This window comes from Benincasa hispida, chromosome 2 (assembly GCF_027475165.1).
Source record: "Benincasa hispida cultivar pf3 chromosome 2, pf3_genome.v1.1, whole genome shotgun sequence".
NCBI lineage: Eukaryota > Viridiplantae > Streptophyta > Magnoliopsida > Cucurbitales > Cucurbitaceae > Benincasa > Benincasa hispida.
In genome coordinates this window covers 65,270,686-65,291,355 of record NC_143479.1, presented here as the reverse complement: position 1 = coordinate 65,291,355, position 20,670 = coordinate 65,270,686, and the positions used below count along the sequence as shown (strand labels likewise).

Below are 20,670 nucleotides of genomic sequence, written 5' to 3'. Positions count from 1 at the left end.
GAAAAGGTACATCGAAAATTGGATAAATGGAAAAGGTTTAATCTCTCAAGAGGAGGAAGGGAAACTCTTTGCAACTCAGTTCTCTCCAATCTCCCAACATACTATATGTCAATTTTTACAATGTCGGAATCTGTGGTAAAAGCTTTAGAAAGACTAATCTACAATTTCTTTTGGGAAGGCCATAAAGGAAGCAAAGTCAATCAACTGGTAAAGTGGAGTATTGCATCTCAGTCTCCAATTAATGGAGGTCTCAGAGTGGGAGGGCTTAAATTTAAAAATTCAGCCATGCTTGCTAAGTGGGGCTGGCATTACATGAAGGAGAAAAACTCTCTTTGGCGGAAAGTAATCACCAGCATCCATGGCAAAGGTCCTTTTGATTGGAACTCATCCGAAAAATATGGGAATAGTCTGAGAAGCCCGTGGATTAACATCTCAAAATGCTGGTCCAAAGTGGAGTTTTTGGCCTCTTTTATTCTTGGTGACAGCTCCCGAATCAGTTTCTGGACAGATCCTTGGATAGACTCATCCCCACTGTCCACACTCTATCCAAGATTGTTTAGGATTACCTTATTGCCAAGGGGCTCAATAGTTTCTCATTGGGACCATTCCCTAAATTCATGGTCCATCATTTTTCGCCGTTTGCTAAAAGATGAGGAGATCACACACTTTCAAGCCTTGATAGTGTGTGATCCCCACTGTCCTTGGATAGACTCATCCCCACTGTCCACACTCTATCCAAGTTTGTTTAGGATTACCTTATTGCCAAGGGGCTCAATAGCTTCTCATTAGGACCATTCCCTAAACTCATGGTCCATCATTTTTCGCCGTTTGCTAAAAGATGAGGAGATCACACACTTTCAAGCCTTGATAGTGTGTGGTCCCCACTGTCCTTGGATAGACTCATCCCCACTGTCCACACTCTATCCAAGTTTGTTTAGGATTACCTTATTGCCAAGGGGCTCAATAGCTTCTCATTAGGACCATTCCCTAAACTCATGGTCCATCATTTTTCGCCGTTTGCTAAAAGATGAGGAGATCACACACTTTCAAGCCTTGATGCTTGTCATCTCAGAAAAATCAGTTTCAGCAAGCTCGGACAGACGTTCATGGTCTTTGGAAGCTTCAGGTACCTTCACAATTAAATCCCTCACAGCACACCTCTCCCCTTCGTACCCAATGGACAAAAATCTTTTCAAGGCCCAATGGAAGACTAAGAGCCCTAGGAGAGTCAATATTCAGATCTGGATTATGCTCTTCGGTCTCCTAAACTGCTCCTCGGTCTTGCAAAGAAAATTACACAAGGCTAGCTTATCACCATCCTTTTGCCCTTTATGCAAGAAGGCAGGAGAAGATTTACAACACCTTTTCTTCAGCTGTCCTTATTCAAAAAATTGCTGGTGGTCCTTTTTCCACTTATTCAATTTCGTTGGGGTGTTTGGAGATAGTTTTAGAGGCAATATACTTCATCTTCTCTCGGGTCCCTCCCTCACAAAGAGGCCACGATTGCTTTGGATCAATATGGTCAAGGTCATTCTAGCAGACCTTTGGTTCGAAAGGAATCAGAGAATTTTCCATGATATTGAAACTTGTTGGAGGACTCGTTTTGACTCAGCTCAAAGAAATGCTTCAGCTTGGTGCTCTTTAAACAGTGAATTTGAAGACTTCTCTATACAAGACTTAAATTTGAATTGGCAGACCTTCATTTTCCCTGCTTTTTAGGATTGTTGTCTAGTTTTAATTCCGGTTTATTGCATTATCATTTTCCTATTTTTACTTGGAAGTTGTACTGTTGTATGGACATGATGAGGGCGCTAAGGGGGTGTCAACCTAGTTGAGATGCCTGGGTGCACTTCTTGATCCTTTCTCTCAGTTGTTCCTTGTAGTTCTCTTTCGGTTTTGCTTCATGCTCCTTGTATGACTCTCTCGTACTTTGAGCATTAGTCTATTTTTTATTTTATTATAATAAAGAGGCTCGTTTTCGTTTTAAAAAAAAAAAAAGGAAAAACTATACATAAGTGTCATATGTTCCTCTTTGGATTTACTAAAAACAAGTATATCATCAAAATAAAGAACAACAAATTTATTAAGATAGGGAAGAAAGACCTGGTTCATAAGGTGCATAAATGTGCTTGGGGCATTGGAAAGGCCAAATGGCATGACAAGTCATTCAAATAACCTCTCATTTGTCTTGAAAGCTGTCTTCCACTCATCACCTGGTTTAATACGGACTTAATGATATCCAAGGTCTAACTTAGAAAAGATGGTGGCACTGTCAAGTTGATCGTGTAAATCTTGAATCCGAGGAATTGGGAACCTATACTTGATAGTTATTTTGTTAATGGCTCTACTATCAATGCACATTCACCAACTCCCATCCTTTTTTGGGGTGAGGAGAGCAAGCACAGCAGATGGGCTGATGCTAGGTTGGATAAACCCCTTATTTAGTAGGTCTTGTACGTGTTCATGTAAGATTTTATATTCAGCTGGGCTTATCTTATTATAAGGAAGGTGTGGAAAGGAAGCTCTCATAATGAAATCTAGAATATCACATAGGGGAGGCAATGTAGTTGGCAGTTGAAGATATTTGGGAATTCTGAGAATAGTTTTTGTACTTGCTCAGGGAGTTCTTTTGTGTTAATATTGTTTTCGCATCCAGTTGCTATTAATCCCCACATTATCTCCTCTTTCTGTTTTAGGAATTGCTTCCCATTGAGGATGCAAAATAGTAGTCCTTTAGGATTCAGTTGATGTAATTGATGTCAAGAGTGGAAGGAGTACAATTTCCCTCCCATGCCAAGAGAACTCATATTTCACAACCTTTGTGGATGGCTTGTATGTCATATTGCCATGGCCTACCGAGAAGAATGTGGACATCCATGTCCAAAACATCGCACACAATTTGATCCTTATAACTATTGCCAATTGAGAATTGGACTGTATAGGTATGAGATACCTAAACCTCGCCTCCCTTCTTGATCCAACTGACCTTATATGGGTTTTGATGTGATTCCATTTTTAGGTTCAGTGCTTAAGCTTCTTAGATACCACATTTTCAGAATTTCCACTGTCTATGATGACATTGCATATTTTTCTCTTCACCGTACATCTAGTCTTGAATAAGAGGAATGTCGTTGGTTGTGTGTTTCTGATTTTGTTGAGTAGAATGCATTGAATAACACAACTTACTCTATCCCCTTCATCCGGCTCCAAAATATTTGTTTCCTCATCTTCTTCAATTTCGGACATCTGTTCATGACAGTCTTCGTCATCTAAAATGGCATTATTCTACGTTCGGGACAATTGTTAGATAGGTGACCAATCTTCCTACATCTAAAACACTTTCCAAGCGTGGGTCTACCAAATTGATTAGGCTGTTTTTTGGCTGCTTCATTAGCTGTCCATTCCTTATTGGCTACTGTCGCGTCCTCTTTTGGCCTTGGTATGTGTTCTTGCATATAATTGAACTGAGTTTTAGCCACTGGTGTACCTCCTTTTCTAGCATTACTTGTTGAAGATTCCCATTGATTTCTTCTATTGGTCGTTCTTGATTCAAAGTTATTCAATTCCTCAATTGTTTCAGCTAAAGAGATCACGTCTGTGAGAAAGCTTAAATGTTGAATCTTTACCTTTTCCTTGATGTCCGAGCATAGATCACCCACAAATCTAGCTATCAAATGTTGTTCACTTTCCAGTAGGTTTGTTCTAACCCCTAATTGGTGGAAGATTTCTGTGTATTCAGCCATGGTTCTTGAACCTTGCCACAAATTTTGATATTGATTGTATAGAGTTTGTTCATAATTGGCTGGCAAGAAACGATCTTTCATAAGGTGCTTCAATCTTTCCCAACTGGAGATGGGGTTCTTTCCATTTCAGAATTGATTAACTTCTAATTGCTCCCACCATGCCAAAGCACTCCCCCCCACCCCCGAAATTTCAGTGCTACAAGTTGTACCTTCTTGTGTTCGGGAGTGTTAGCATATTTAAAGAATCCTTCCACGTTCTTGATCCATTCAAAGAACTCTTCAATATCTCTTTTACCATTAAAATTGGGGATGTCCAATTTTGCCCTATATTCATTTGTCTCATTGTACTGCCGCACCCCCATTCGCCAACGTCCAAGCTGATCTTCATTCTCCCTCTCTTCCTCACTCGAGAAATCACTATCTTGTTGCTGTCTCCTTTGATAAACTTGCATTCTTGGGCGATCTTGATTGATAGCAAGTAAAACTTGGTAGTTTCTTGGTTGATTATACTGTCGGGCGTTGATATTTTGTCTTTCTTGTGGTGGATTGTTGAGTCTTGGAAGGTCTTTTTGAATTTGCGACAGCTGCCTTAAGGTTTGGACTTCGCCAGCGATCTATTCCATCTTCAAGGTTATTCTCTCCAACAATCGGTGGATACCACCAATGGATTCCTCGACGGACAGCATGCGTCTCGTTGAAGACCTAGGTGATAGAGCGGTGGATGTACCCACCTTGTTTGTGGGCTCAGGATTATTGCCATTGGTAGGCTAAACATAGATACATCACTTTAACATAAAAGGTTCACAATATGATTTTCAAGGGGAAAAAAAAGATACATAATATGAAAGATAAATAATCAAACACAACAAGAACGAGATGAACAAGAAAATAACAATTCCCCGCTACTAGGAGAGAGCTGGCACCTCCCTTGCACACAACCAATTCTTGCACAAAAAGTTGCTCAACGCTCTGACCCCTATCCAATTAACTAACTGTCAGCAGGTACCCTTTGGCATCCATCCCCTTGTTCTCAACCTCCATCCCATTCACCAACTGTCAGCACCCTCAAATTCCCTTAGTACACCTCCTACAATATGTTTCCACAACTTGGGACCTTACATATCAATTGCAATCTCATCGAAGGAGGTATGGGAAGAGACCTAATCGAACTTGAAGGAAAGAGACAGCTGGAAGAACCAATTGGAAGTAATATAACATCTAAATTTAATAAAGTACTACCGACCTGGCGAAGCTTCTCAAAAGATTGCACATTGTTTTCCCTCCGTTGCATCTGTTTATAATATCAAGAATGAGGATGATAATAATAATAATATAAAGTGCATAGTGGAAACTTCAAATACAAACATCCTTCAGTAAATGAAAATGAGAGTAAGCAAGCAAAGATCTCACGTACCCTTCTTGTGTGAAGTCTATGGGCTTTCTCCCTTGGCCTAAAGACATTGTACGGATTTGTATCATTGACAGGTGGAGGCGGCTACATAAGAAATGGGAGCAATTAACTCAAAAATATCATTTAGACTGGAATGCATCACACAAAAATTACAATTGAAGAAGACTAAAACACAAAAGCCTGTGCGATGACAAAATCATGTTCTATACTCCAAAGAATCCTGAGATGAAAAATCATAAAAGGCGAAACCTTTCCTGAAAAATGTTCTTAAGATCTAGGACTACAGGATCAATAATGAACCAGATAACCAACTGTGATTCTTTTTTCTTTTGAATGAGAAAAAAGATAAACCGAAATTAACACAAGGACCTAGAGTTACATTCCGCTGAATTTTCGTTCTATGGCGTAGCTCTTTACATTGAAACATGGTACTACCATTATTGTTCCCCAGTGCATCAGCCTCTTTAGTATTCGAGTTTTGGTATCATGGCACCCGTGCCTGCACTGAACCTATCTTTTGGACTTCCAATCACGCTTTAATTAGGCTTCGACTAAGACTGTTGAAAATATTTCTAGCCTGCAAAACCTTAAAAATCTCCTACTAGGAGACTAATAAACAATCTTCTACTCCTGCTAGCTCTTTATCTACATGGTATCATTCAAGTCTATTAGAACGAGGAATTTCCACTTGCCATCCTTCTTTTAACCAATTGCCACTCTTAGGAAAACATACAACAATCTCATCCCAAGTGCTACTTAATCTAATCTACCACTTCATAGAATAAGCCTAAAAATATCAAAATTTTGCACGATCAAGACCATGAATGAGGGTATTAATTTCGGTCCTTAGAAACAACATAGTTTCTCTCAAAGTATTCATTATACCTTCATTTTTTTTGAGAAAAATGATTCTTTTTTGGAAGTTCGGGAACTTTTTTGCCATTTCTCTGTTTTATTTGCATTCCTTTTGATGTTGTGTGATTTTATCTTCAAAGGCTCTCTTTAAGATTTATTTCAACATATCTAGTGTGAATTTATAGACTTGGATAGCTCATCTCGATGAGGAATTGGATAGAATTTGAAAGGAAAAGCTTCTTTGTCAAATAAAGTTCCTAAAGTTTCTCTGCATCTCTTTATTCTCACTTTCTTCAGGAGGGGATGTTCATACTTGGTCACTTGGGTTCCTTCTCAGCTAAGTATCTCTCAGATCATTTGGCATCCTCTCCTTTGATTCCCAATGATCTGTTTAAAGCTTTGTGGAAGTTGAAAAGCCCCAAGAAAATTGATACTTTTTACCACATATAGCTTAATGGGAGTCTTAACTCTTCAGAAGTACTACAAAGGAAGAACCCGACTAGGTGCCTTAGACCCTCAGTTTGCTTTCTCTGTTTTAAAAATGAGGGATCTCTCAACCATATCTTTTTTAGTGTTCTTATACTCTGCATTGTTGGAGGCTCGTTTTTTTTAAATAGAAACAAGCCTTTTTATTAAGATAATGAAATGAGACTAATGCTCAAAGTACAAATATAGATATATACAAAAGTATATAGAGCTAAGGATTAGTAGGTACACCCGAGCATCTCAACTAGGTAGACACCCCCTTAGCACCCTCATCATATTCTGCTCATATTTGATCTCTTCAACAATAGTTCCACTTTTGCAAAGACTTTGAAGGAAAACATCCTTATGGAGCCAAGTTTGTATGGGTGGCACACAAATGGAAAAGTAAGTTGCAGCATTTGTAGTCCTTGGATTAGCATATCAAGGACTTGGTTAAAAGTTGAATCATTGGCTGTTTACAAAATCGGCAACGGAAGAAGAATTGTGTTTTGGCTTGACCCTTGGGTGGACAGTATACCATTAAAAGACATCATTTCAAGACTATAAAGAATCTCCTTCAATCCAAATGGTGCAGTTTCAGATTATTAGGACTCCTCACTCTCCTCTCGGACCATCAACTTTCGAAGGTTACTAAAGGAGGAAGAGATTGCTGATTTTCAAATCCTCCTTGGTCTTGTTATAGCCAAAACAATCTCGGTGAATCCTGAAAAACGAGTTTGGGATCTAGAAGCTAATGGAACTTTCTCGGTGAAATCTCTTGTTACACAACTATCTACGGCTTCCCCCATAGGGAAACATTTGGAAACTTCTTTGCGGAAAACTAAAAGTCCTCAGCGGGTTAATATCACGATTTGGATAATGCTTAAGAGGCTTTTAAATTGTGCATCAGTTATGCAAACGAAACTTCCTTCTCACAGCCTATCCCCACATGTTTGTCCTCTATGTATGGCAAATTCAGAAGACCTACAGCATTTATTCTTTAACTCTGGATATGCTGAAAATTGCTGGTATTGTTTGTTCGATTGCTTCAGCCTTAGTTGGGCTTTCGGTAATGTGTTCAAGGATAATGTTTTGCAACTGCTGATCAGCCCTAATAAACTTAAATCAAATCTAAGGCTGATTTGGTCTAATGTAGTTAAAGTCGTGTTAGCAGAAATCTGGTTTGAAAGAAATATTTCATGACAAAGCTTCCCCTCGGATGGTCCCATTTGAGACAGCTCGGCTCAATGCATCCTCATGGTGTTCTTTTTCCAAGCCTTTTGAAGATTTTTCCATCCAGATATCAGCCTAAATTGGAAAGCCTTCATTTTCCCTCCCTTCTTTAGTCTCTGTTAATGTTGGTTGTACTTAGTTTGGTTTTGATCTTGTAATAGCTTCAAGGTTTTGTACTGTTCTGGCTTATGTTTTTGTATTTTGGTTCCAATTTGTTCTCGGAACCTTGTCTTTGGTGACGTATGTTTTTGGTCTTTGCTAGTTTTTTTCGTTTATTGGACATGATGAGAGTGCTAAGGGGGTATCAACTTAGTTAAGATGTCTGAATGCACTCATTGATCCACCTCTTCTTTGTATTATTATATACTCTGTACTGTCCCATTTCATTATCTTAGAGAAGAGACCCGTTTCCTTTTCCAAAAGAAAAAAAAAACGGAATCAGGGCCTTGCTTTCAGAACTATGGTTTGAAAGAATTCAACATATCTTCCAAAATTCTTCCCAATGTCGAGTCGTTCAGATTGATTCAATCCATTTATAGGCTACCTTCGTGTTGCTTCCTCCCCAAATTTTTTTGTTGGGTTTCCTTTTAAGCACATTCTTAATTTTGTATTTTTGTCTGACATTTTGTTCTATGCTCCTATATTGTTTCCTTGTTCTGTTTCTTTTTGTTCTTTTTGTATCTTTGAGCATTAGTTTCTTTTCATTTTCGGAAGATTGAGATTCTTCTCCTATACACGATGGAGCTTTCGAAAGTCTATTCCAACTTCAATGGGCATTTCAATGTTAACTCTCTTAGTTCAATTTCATGTATTAGTTCATTCTTAAGTATTTAAGTTCTTCATTTGTCAGGCGTAGAAAAATAATAACAATAATTAAATTAAAAATTTTAAAATAAAATAAAATAAAACGATGAGCATGAAGTACTAGATAAAGAGGTCATATGCAATATGCTTGCATTCAGCCTAAGCTTAAATTTTTGGATTTGGTGGTAGCAAAATCTTTAGATAAAGTAGCTTTCACCTCGTCAAATGATAGTGAGAACCAAAATCTAGATAAATATCTATATCTACAACAGATATATGGATAGAGATTGCAACAATTTGCTTTTCCATGAAGAGGAGGTACAAGATTCAGCCGTCTTAATCCCTCCATCCCACATTGAACTACCTCAAGAGCTCAATTCTTTCTTAAATATTTGTGATATTACCCTGACATAATCAGCAAATGAAGATTATCTCATGGAATATTAGGGGACTTGGAGATAAATCTAAAAGATTAGTTATAAAAAAGCTTCTGAGGAAAATAAATCCGGATGTTGTTCTACTTCAAGAATCAAAAAATGACAGCTTTGATCTCCCTTTCATAAAAAGCATTTGGAGTTCTAAAGAGGTGGGCTGGGCTTTTGTAGAAGCACAAGGCAGATCGGGGCTATTCTCTCTCTTTGGGATGAAAGCAAAATTGTAGTTTTGGAGGTCTTCAAGGCAGATTTCTCATTAACATTAAAGTGCAGTACCATTTGTAAGAAATTATGCTGGATTTCCAATGCATACGGACCAAACAGCCCTAGTGAAATAAGAAATTTGTGGATTGAATTAACCTCATTAGCAGAAAGATGTGATAGTGCTTGGTGTATCGGTGGGGACTTTAACTGTATTCAAAGAAGACAAGAAAGATTTCCAATAGGAAGAGCAACTAGAGAAATTAGAAAATTTAATAATTTCATTAGAAATATGAATCTACTTGAAATCCCCATGTCAGATGGAAGATTCTCTTGGTCACAAGAAGGAGAAACAATATTGAGATCACTGATTGACAGATTCTTCATCACATGTAGTTGGGATGATTTGTTCGAAAACTCAAGAGTCTCAAGACAAACTAGATCAATTTTTGATCACTTCCCTCTCTTGTTTGAAGCTGGAGCTGTTGAATGGGGCCCCCTTTTAGATTTAGCAATAGTTGGCTACTTGATAAGGAGTGTTGTAGAATTATTGAACATTCTCTAAGTCTGGAAATTTAGCAAGGGTGGGCTGGTTTTAATTTCTCAATCAGACTAAGAAAGTTGAAACAAGTCCTCAAAAGATGGTAGGCTGAAAAAACCAAGCAGCTGAAAGCTAGTGAAGAGACACTACTAGAAGAAATTCGAAGAAGAGATTTAATTATGGAGTCTCAAGAGGAACCCTCTCTTGAGGAAGATTTAAGAATCTCTCTAAAAGCAGAATTAGTTTCCATCTACCAAACAGAGGAAAGAAACCTTATTCAAAAAAGAAAACTGAATTGGTTACAATTGGGTGATGAAAATACAGCCTTCTTCCACCGTTTTCTTGCTGCCAAGAAAAGGAAAAACCTAATAACGGAGTTAATCAATGACCAAGGGGAAGCTACAAAGAATTTCAGAGAAGTGGAATCCCTAATTATTGATTTTTACAGCAATCTATACTCAAAGAGTCAAGGATTGAGATATATACCTCAGAATCTGAGCTGGCCAAGGGTCTCTTTAGATCAGAATTTGGGGCTGATTTCCAGATTTAATTTGACAGAAATTAAAGAAGCAGTAAAGATGTTGGGAAGAAACAAAACTCCAGGACCGGATGGCTTCACAATTGAATTCATACTAAAATTTTGTGAGCTTCTAAAGGACAATATAAAGAGTATTTTTGATGATTTCTACCGAAATGGGAAGCTCAATTCTTGCATCAAAGAAAAATTTATTTGCTTAATTCAGAACAAATCAGAGGCAGTTTTAGTGAAAGATTTCAGACCCATTAGCTTATCTACTATAATCTATAAGATTATAGCTAAAGTACTTGCAAAAAGGCTCAAGAAAGTAATGCCTAGCCTTATAAGTCAAACTCAAAGTGCTTTCATTGAAGGGAGACAAATCCTTGATCCGGTCTTAATAGCTATTGAGGTCGTAGAACACTACAGAATTAAGAAGAAGAAGGGTTGGATTTTAAAGCTTGATCTTGAAAAGGCTTTTGATAGAGTGGATTGGGATTTTCTTGAAAAAACCCTTAAGGAAAGGAACTTCCACCCCAAATGGATAGCTTGGATTTTGGGCTGCATCACTAACCCAATGTTCTCCATCTTCATTAATGGAAGACCAAGGGGAAGGATCAAAGCTACAAGGGGAATTAGGCAAGGGGACCCCCTATCCCCCTTCCTCTTCCTCTTGGTAAGTGACTTGCTTAGTGTTTTGGTTGACAGAATTCATGAAAATGGTTGTTTGAAGGCTTTGTGGTTGAAAAAAACAAGGTACATCTCTCTATTCTCCAGTTTGCTGATGACACTTTACCCTTTTGCAAGTATGATGATGACATGCTAGACAATCTCAAAAAATCTATTACTTTGAGTGGTGTTCGGGGCAGAAAGTTAATTGGGAAAAATCTGCCATCTGTGGGATAAATATTGAAGATTCTAATTTAAGGGCAGTGGCTTCAAGACTGTGTTGCCAATTAACACACCTACCTTTCATATATTTAGGCCTTCCTATTGGGGGCACCCAAAGAAATTATTGTTTTGGCAACCGATCATTGATAAAGTTCACAAAAAACTTGACAAGTGGAGAAGATACAACTTATCAAGAGGGGGAAGAGCTACCTTATGCAACTCAGTCCTTGCCAACCTCCTAACTTACTATATGTCCTTCTTGATGCCTAAAAAAGTGATTTCAGCCATTGAAAAAATTATCAGAAACTTCTTTTGGGAAGGTTTTAAAGGGGAAAAGATAAATCATCTAGCAAAATGGGAGCTAGTTTCTAAGAATGAAGCTGATGGGGGACTCTGAATTGGAGGTTTAAAAGCTAAAAATATGGCCTTATTAGCCAAATGGGGTTGGAGATTCCTAAAAGAGCAACCTTCCCTTTGGAGCCAAGTTATTTTGAGTATACATGGTAGCAGTCTTTTTGGTTGGCATACTTCCGGCAAGGTTCATTGTAGTCGTCGAAGCCCTTGGATAAGTATTTCAAGATCTTGGTTGATTATTGAGAAGTTGGCAGTCTTTAAAGTAGGGAATGGAACCAGAATTGCATTTTGGCATGACCCTTGGCTGGACTCTCTTCAGTTAAAAGACAGATTTCCTTCCCTTTTCAGACTAACATTGCTTCCAAATGGTTCATTATCACAGTATTGGGACTATCACACCTCTTCTTGGACTCTAAACTTCAGAAGAGACCTAAAAGATGATGAGATTTTAGAGTTCCAAGCCTTACTAGCATTATTGGCTGAGCAAAGATTATCCAATAAGGAAGACATTTGTATTTGGTCCCTTGAAAAACAGGGCTCTTTCTCAGTAAAATCCCTGTTTAACCAGTCTTTCCGAGACCACCCCATTATCAACCAGCCTTCACAAGAGTCTATGGAAGTCTAACAGCCCTCGAAGGGTTAATATAACTATTTGGATAATGCTGTTTGGAACCCTAAATTGTTCATCGGTGCTGCAAACAAAGCTGCCTTGCTTTTCTATTTCCCCCAATTGGTGTGTCCTTTGTAAATCAGCCGAAGAAGACCTCCAACATTTATTTTTTGACTGTTGTTTTGCCTTCAACTGCTGGAAGAAATTCCTTAAGTGCTTCAACACTTCTTGGGTCTTTGATTTTTCCTTTAGATGCAATGTTCATCAGCTACTTTCAGGTCCTATTCTGAAGAAATACTCCAATTTACTATGGATTAATGGAGTAAAAGCAATGCTGGTTGAAATCTGGTTTGAAAGAAATCAAAGAATATTCAATGGGATTGAAACTCCTTGGTATAATCGCTTTGAGGCAGCAAAGCTCAATGCCTCGATTTGGTGCTCCATTTCTAATTGCTTTGAAGCCTACTCCTTGTAAGACATAATTTTAAATTGGTAATCTTTTTGTCAACTGGAAGATTAATCGAAGCATCAGAAGTAGAGACAGCAGCTTCGCTTTCTTTAGTACTCTTATTTGTCTTAGCTTCTTGATGTAATTTAGATTTCTATAGCCTAGTTCTATATTTTGTTCGGTTGCAACATTCAGATTGTATTGCTTCATTAGACTACTCTTCTCAATTTGTTGGATATGATGAGGGTGCTATGGGGGTGTCAACCTAATTGAGATGCCCTGGTGCACCTACTGATCCTTTAGTTTCCTGATTGATTTCCTTGTATTTGCCTTTATTATCAAAGTACTCATCTCTTGTACTAATTATATTGATTAATAAAGGTTGTTTCCTTTAAAAAAAAAAAAAAAAAAAAAAAAAACAAACAAACGATCTCGCGATCCTGAATAAAAAAAATGAATTTAGTTTTTGTTATTGATGGTTGTAACTTGTACCTAGTTTGGTTTTGTTCTTGTAATAGCTTCTGCTTCTGCTTTTGTTTTTATTTCTGGTTCCAAGTTATTTTTGGAACCTTGTACTTGGTAATATTTGTTTTTGGTCTTGGCTAGTTCTTTCGTATATTGGACATGATGAGAGTGTTAAGGGGATGTCAACCTAGTTGAGATGTCCAGGTGCACTCACTGATCCATTGGCTTTAGCTTTCTTGTCTCTTCATTGTATTACTATGGTGTACCGAGAATCAATGTAAGGGAGTAAACAGTTAGTTACTTGTTAGTTAACTATTATTCAGTCTACTTGTAATCAATTTTCCTATAAATAAAACACCTCCCTTCCTCATTTGAGAAAGAATTGATATTGATTCAAAAATTAGAGTTTTGGTTTACACCAAAAGTGATATCAGAGCAACAGCATCCTCGGACGAATGGTGAGAGGAAGACACGTGCATCCGAGAGGAGGAGATGATGCTCCGACGCTAGTTCAAGAGGTGGAAGACACCCCACCCTCTGTCCAAAATCCACCACACGATGATTGTTGTTCGTTGGAGGTTTGCATATGGACATCAAAGAGAAGGTGAAACTTCAGTAATTTAATGTGTTGGCTGATGTGATTGCGTTTTCCGAGACTGTGGAGGAACTTAATGAAATGTGATCTAAGAAATTTTCAAGAAAGAACTCTTAGGAGACATCTTTAAGCAAGAAAGTAAATTCCTCATCCAAAATCACTAATCAACCATCTTCCATGTCCTCACCTAAAGAAAAAGAGAAAGATAGCTCGGAGGGAATGACAAAGAAGTCCACAGAAACAACAACCAAGAAAATCCAAAACCCATATAATCAGCCCTCTTTGGGTAAGTGCTTCCGATGTGGCCAAGCTAGTCACTTATCCAATAAGTACCCACAAAGAAAGACGGTAGCTTACATGGAAGAAGGAGATGAAGAAGCCCTAACTGAACACCGTGAAGAAAAAGAAGAAACCAAGCTCATTGAACCAGATGATGGAGATACGGTATCTTGTTTTCTCCAAAGGATGCTAATCACTCCCAAAGGAGACTTAAACCCTCAAAGACATTGCCTCTTCAAAACACGATGCACAATTAACGACAGTGGAAGTAGGAAAATTTTATCTCCAAGAAGTTAGTGGCAGCCTTGAATCTTAAGGTGAAAGCTCATCCAAACCTCTATAAGATTGGTTGGGTGAAAAAAAGAGGCAAAGCACAAGTAAGTGAAGTCTGTACCATCTCTCTTTCAATTGGCAATAGTTATAAAGACAAAATAGTGTGTGACGTCCTCGAAATGGATGTTTGTCACATACTCTTGAGAAGACCATGGCAATATGATACTCGAGCCTTGCACAAGGGGAGAGAAAATACTTACGAATTCCTTTGGATGGGCAAGAAAGTAGTTCTACTTCCATTGAGTAAGAAGAATAATGAGGGAGTTAAACAGAAAAAAGAGGACAACAGCTACCTTTTTACCACAATCGGTGGCAGAAGCTTGATGCAAGAAAGAGAGGCCGATGTCTTAGAACTTGTAGTGGCTGAAAAGTCCAAAGACACTCAAAATGGTGAAGTACCCCTAGAAATACAGAAACTTTTTGATGAATTTCCTCATTCGAAAGATGAACCCAAGGGACTACCACCCCTGAGGAACATCCAACACCATATTGATCTAATTCTAGGAGCAATGTTACCACACCTTCCTCATTATCGAATGAACCCAAAGGAGTACAAAATTTTGCATCAACATATTGAAGAGCTCCTAAAGAAAGGCCACATCAAACCAAGCTTGAGCCCATGTGTAGTGCCCACTCTACTTACTCCAAAGAAAGATGGAAGTTGGAGAATGTGTATAGCCGAGCAATCAACCGAATCACAGCGAAATATCGTTTTCCAATTCCAAGAATCAATGATTTACTTGATCAACTTAAAGTAGTGATTTTTTCAAAAGTTGATTTGAAGAGTGGCTACCAACAAATAAGAATAAGACCGAGCGATAAGTGGAAGACCATATTCAAGACCAATAAGGGATTTTTTGAGTGGCTTGTTATACCATTTGGTCTTTCAAATGCTCCTAGCACATTTACGAGACTCATGAACCAAGTATTTTCGAATGCTCCAAGCACATTTATGAGCACTTACAACATCTTCACAAATTGTTTCAAGTTTTGTCAACAAAAAAATTATATATCAATCACAAGAAGTGTCTCTTTCTTGTGAAAGAAATTTCTTTCCTCGGCTTCCTAATAGGCCACGGTCAAATCAGAGTCGATCCAAAGAAAATTGAAGTTGTCACTCAATCGCCCACCCCCAGATCTGTGAAAGATGTCCAAGCATTCCTTGGCTTGGCCTCCTTTTATAGGAAATTTATCAAGAACTTCAGCTCTATGACAGCACCCTTGGCTGTTTGTCTAAAAAAAGGGAGCTTCACTTGGGGCCCAAAACAACAAAACAGCTTTGAAAACACCAAGAACAAACTGAGCAGCAGCCTTGTTTTGAAACTACCAGACTTCTCCATATTGGAGCTGTCCTATCTCAACAAGGCCACCCGCTTGAGTATTTTAGTGAAAAACTCAGTCCGTCAAGGCAAAAATAGAGTACATATGAGCAGGAATTATATGCTCTTGTTCGTGCTCTCAAACAATGGGAGCATTATCTTCTATCCAAGGAGTTTCTCCTAATCACAAACCACTTTTCACTCAAATACTTACAATCTCAAAAGAATATTAGTCGTATGCATGCACGGTGGATTTCATTTACAAAGATTTAAATTCATGATCAAACATCAATCAGGCAAGGAGAATAAGGTGGTTGATGCTCTTAGTAGAAAATGATTGATTCTAACTACATTAGCTATAGAAGTAAATGCATTTTCTCACCTAATAGAATTATATGAAAATGATCGAGACTTTGCTGATATTTGTTACTAATGTACTAATTTCTTGAATGCTGAAGACTTCCATATTATGGACGGTTTCTTATTCAAAGGAGAGCAGTTGTGTATTCCTTATACATCTCTTCGAGAAGCCTTCCTAAAAGAAGCTCACTCCGAAGGTTTGGCAGGGTACTTTGGCCAAGGCAAACGTTTGAATTAGTATCCAATCGATTCTATTGGCAACAACTTCGAAAAGATGTTAGGTAAAGGCCCCAACCCAGATTGGGCCGCCTAGGGAGAACCGGCTCGGTTATCCTTCCATCCGCCAGATGCGGGAGGCTAAAAGCTGTGCTCTGTCAAGTCAGCCTCAGGCCGTTCCTCGGGCTTTCGATCAACTGTCGTAAGCTCAATTTCTAACCCTCTGGGCCGAGCCCACTTTCAACCACTTTATTGCCCTCATTTGAGTAATAAGCCCACATTACCAGGCTCGGCAACAACTTTGAAAAAATGATAATAATTTTGTAAGAAGGTGTGTTGTTTGTCAAAAAGCCAAATGAACTTCTACAAATGTCGGATTATATGCTCCATTACCGATCCCCACGACCATTTGGGAAGACCTATCTGTTGATTTTGTTCTTGATCTACCCAAAACACAAAGGAGATATGATGCAGTCATGGTGGTTGTGGATTGTTTCAGCAAAATGGCCCATTTTCTAGCATGCAAGAAAATGAGTGATGCAGTCTATATTGCTAACCTCTTCTTTAAAGAGGTAGTTCGACTTCATGGAGTACCTAAATCAATCGTCTCAGATGGGGACGTGAAATTCTTAAGTCATTTTTGGCATATTTTATGGAAGAAGTTTGACACTAGTTTGAAGTTCAGCATCACTACACATCCACAAACCGACAGCCAAACTGAAGTAACCAATAAAACATTGGGAAATCTTATACGATGTTTAAGTGGTTCACGACCAAAACAATGGGATTTGTCCCTTGCTCAAGTGGAGTTTTCTTTCAATAATATAAAGAATAGATCAACGGGAAGATGCTCTTTCGAAGTAGTATACACTCAACCTCCTAGACTCACATTTGATCTTGCCAATTTACCTTCTTCTATGGATATTAGTCTTGAAGCTGAAAGTATAATTAAAGAATAGAAGAATTGCACCGAGAAGTTCATGACCATTTAGAGAAGACCATGCAGTCTTACAAGGAAACTAAAGACAAATCAAGAAGAGAAGTCAATTTCAAAGAAGGAAACCTTGTAATGATCCACCTATGTAAGACAAGATTCCCAACTGGAACTTACAACAAGCTGAAAGACAAACAATTGGGGCCTTTTAAAATCCTACAAAGATATGGTTCGAATGCTTATCGCATTGAGCTACCGGTTGACCTTCACATCAATTCAGTATTCAATGTAGGAGTTTTGAAACCCTACTTTGCCCCTGATGAATTCCAATTAGCTTCTTGATAGCCTCAAGGTCAAGTCTAAATTTTAGGGGGGTGGAATATGGTGTACCGAGAATCAATGTAAGGGAGTTAGAATAAGAGTTAGTTAGTAAACAGTTAGTTACTTGTTAGTTAGTTGTTATTTAGCCTACTTGTAATCAATTTTTCTATAAATAAAACACCTCTCCCTCATTTGAGAGAGAATTGATATTGATTCAAAAAGTAGAGTTTTGGTTTACACCATATTATACACCATGTACTGTCTCATTTCATTATCTCAATGAAGAGGTTCGTTTCCTTTATTAAAAAAACGTTAAAAAGCTTGTATTGAAAGAGGTAATGAGTTCGAATGCCAATAATATTATTCTTCCCAATTAATTATTGATTTCCACTAGTTAGGCCTTCTACAAATTTTCAACCTCATAAGTGAGGCAGAATATTAAAAGTTGTGATACAATTAAATTTACTGTAACCCATCAGCATACACTTTTGGTTCCGTTGGTGATTTAACATGTATAAACATAAAGCAATTAATATATGTAACATGAAAAAAATACAACATATTAACCTGCAAACGCCGCAATATAGGCTTTTGCCACCGTTCACGCTGTTAACAAGAGGGAAAGAAACAAAATATGTATAAATATGCATACCATTAATTACAAATATACATATATATATATATAGTAGTACGAATATTAGAAGAGCTCAATATACTTGCAAGAACAAAAAGGAAAAGCATTCTAACATACATTTTTAGGTAATAATACTGTAATGAACTTGAGCAAACCATCTTGGAAAGATATATGATATACCAATCATTTTCTTTCATCAGCAAGATATAACGCTTTTCATTCAAAGAATGAAAAAAGACTAATGCTCAAAAATACAAAACTCTAAAAGATGATGAAGAAATCAAACAAAGTAGAAAGTAAAAGGCAAACCATAAGAGTAGCAAGACTTAGAAACAAAGGATCCTCGCATTAATGTGGAAGACCTTCAGCACTTAGGCTATGATTAATGTTCTCACTTGGGCTATGATTTTTGGATCCCACAACATCGGAGAGGTCACTAGCCAAGGCAAAAGCAAAGTCGGACTGCCTCCAGCGTTTAATTCTTTGATAGAGGCAGACCAACCAAAGCACTTGTTAAGTTTGGAAGAACGCTTTGAGGGGAATTGATAGAAGAATTTCAATTTACAGGGTGATCAAAGATCGAATCCTATGCATATCTTGGTGGCTGAAAGACATCTAACATACAAAAAAAAAACGTTTAGATCAAGATCGAGCCTTGCTATTAATAGAGTTGTCTTCCCCGACCCTAATAAATACGAGGGCAAATTTAGAATCTCAATTCTAAAGGGATCCCATATCCAACAGGAAGAATAGTGATGTAGGGCTACTTTGGGAATTTTGTTTGGCTGTATTTCATTTGATTGTTTTAATCATTTTTTAAATTAATATTTTAGTTTAGGTTTAACAAGACCCTTCTCCTTCGGGTCTATTCAAAGGAGGTTAGAATTAGTTAGTTAGTTAGTTTAGGTGTGAAACCACCCTTTCTCTTTGGGTCTATTTAAAGGGAACTTGTTAGCATTTAATTCATTATTTAATATCAATAAAATTCCTTCTCCAAGATTTCTTCAAGAAACTCTTAATTTTCTTGCAACTATTGCATCACCAACTGCTTCCAACATACCAACTAAAAGCACCAGAATAACCATCAGTTCTGATTTTTCTCCTTTAGGAGGACAAAGGCAGTAATAAAATAAAAAAGCCTGGCAGCCTACTTAAAAATGGCTCTGAACCCTCTTGAATTCCTTGAGAAAGATTAACATCAGCTGGGCTTTATAATCAAACGGTTGGAAGGTAAGAAGGGACTTAACCGAGTTGAATGCTGCAAATATCAATAATTGATTTCAGGTTAGATGGAATTTGTGAGGGAGACAAAGGGGTGAAACTTGCTCTGAGTTCAACCCTCTCTTCTTGGCTTAACCTTGAAAAAGACCATTCAAGACAAAGGGGAGAAATTTTATTTCTCCAAAGCTGGGAGAGTTACGCTAATCAGATCGGCATTGAGCAAAATCCTTATTTATTACTTTTCCCTTTTCAGAGCACCTATTTTGGTTTGCAAGAGTATTGAGAAGCTTATGAGAGACTTTCTCTGGGAAGGGGTGGAGGAAGGGAAAAGATCTCATCCAGTTAGTTGGGATATTGTGAGAAACCTGTGAATCAAGGGGGGGTTAGAGATTGGTAATTGCTGTTTTGGTTTGCAAGAGCATTGAGAAGCTTATGAGAGACTCTCTCTAATAGTTGGTTACTTCAAGAGGGCTGTTGTGATCAGATCAAAGATGCAGTTGCTGATTTCCATGTTCAAGGATGGACTGGTTTTGTTATAGATGCTAAACTTAGAAAGATAAAACATGTGGTGAAAGCTTGGTATGCTAATTTTGAGTCTGAAAGAAAAAAGGAGAAAAGTGTACTATCAGAACTTTTTTTATGCTAAAGCTGAAGCTGATGATATTTCTGCTTTGGAAATGGATATTAGAGCTGCTGTTAAAGGGGAATTGCTGGACATATACCAAATTGAGGAAAGAAATTCAATTCAAAAAAGTAAACTAAATTGGCTTGTATTGAGGGATGAGAACTCTAGTTTCTTCCATCGATTCTTGGCTGCAAAAAAAAAAAGGAAGAACCTTATTACAGAGTTGATTTCCAGCAATGGTTCTCCAATCTTCACTTTTCAGGAAATAGAACAAGAAATTTTGGGTTTCTTCAACAATTTATATCTAAAGTGCCCTGACTATCGGTCTGTCCCCTTAAATCTTCAATGGACTCAAGTTTGTTCAGCCCAAAATCAAATTCTCATCTCTCCTTTCTCTTTAGCTAAAATTAAAAGAGCCGTTGGCTCCATTGGAAAAAACAAAGCTCCTGGTCCAAATGGGTTCACAGTGGAGTTTTTCTTGAAGAATTGGGATATTTTTAAAAGTGATTTTCAGAAAATGTTTAAAGAATTCTTCAAAAACGGCATTTTAAATGCTTGTCTTAAGGAGAACTTCATTTGCTTGATACAGAGAAAGGAGACAGCAGTTTTTGTGAAAGATTTTAGGCCTATTAGCCTAACTAACTCAGTTTACAAGACTGTGGCAAAGGTCTTAGCAGAAAGGTTGAAAAGAGTTTACAAGATTGTGGCAAAGGTCATGGCAGAACGGTAGAAAAGAGTGATGCCAAGTATCATTTCTCCCACTCAAAGTGACTTCATCAATGGAAGACCGATTATAGACCCAGTGCTTATTGCAAATGAAGTGGTGGAAGAATATAGAATTAAAAAGAAGAAGGGCTGGAT

General features: G+C 37.8%; 1 protein-coding gene across 2 annotated transcripts in view; it reads right to left on the bottom strand.

Moving 5' to 3' along the window:
* The window catches only part of LOC120070744 (Enhancer of polycomb-like transcription factor protein), a 57,782-nt gene that overhangs the window by 20,387 nt on the left and 16,725 nt on the right, over nt 1–20,670 (bottom strand). For both annotated transcript variants that reach the window (XM_039022616.2, XM_039022617.2), the window contains exons 6-8: nt 17,897–17,935; nt 5,158–5,238; nt 4,987–5,034 (exon numbers count right to left, since the gene is read on the bottom strand). In XM_039022616.2, the coding sequence (XP_038878544.1) occupies nt 4,987–5,034; nt 5,158–5,238; nt 17,897–17,935 (168 nt within the window). The remainder of the gene's footprint in view (nt 1–4,986; nt 5,035–5,157; nt 5,239–17,896; nt 17,936–20,670) is intronic.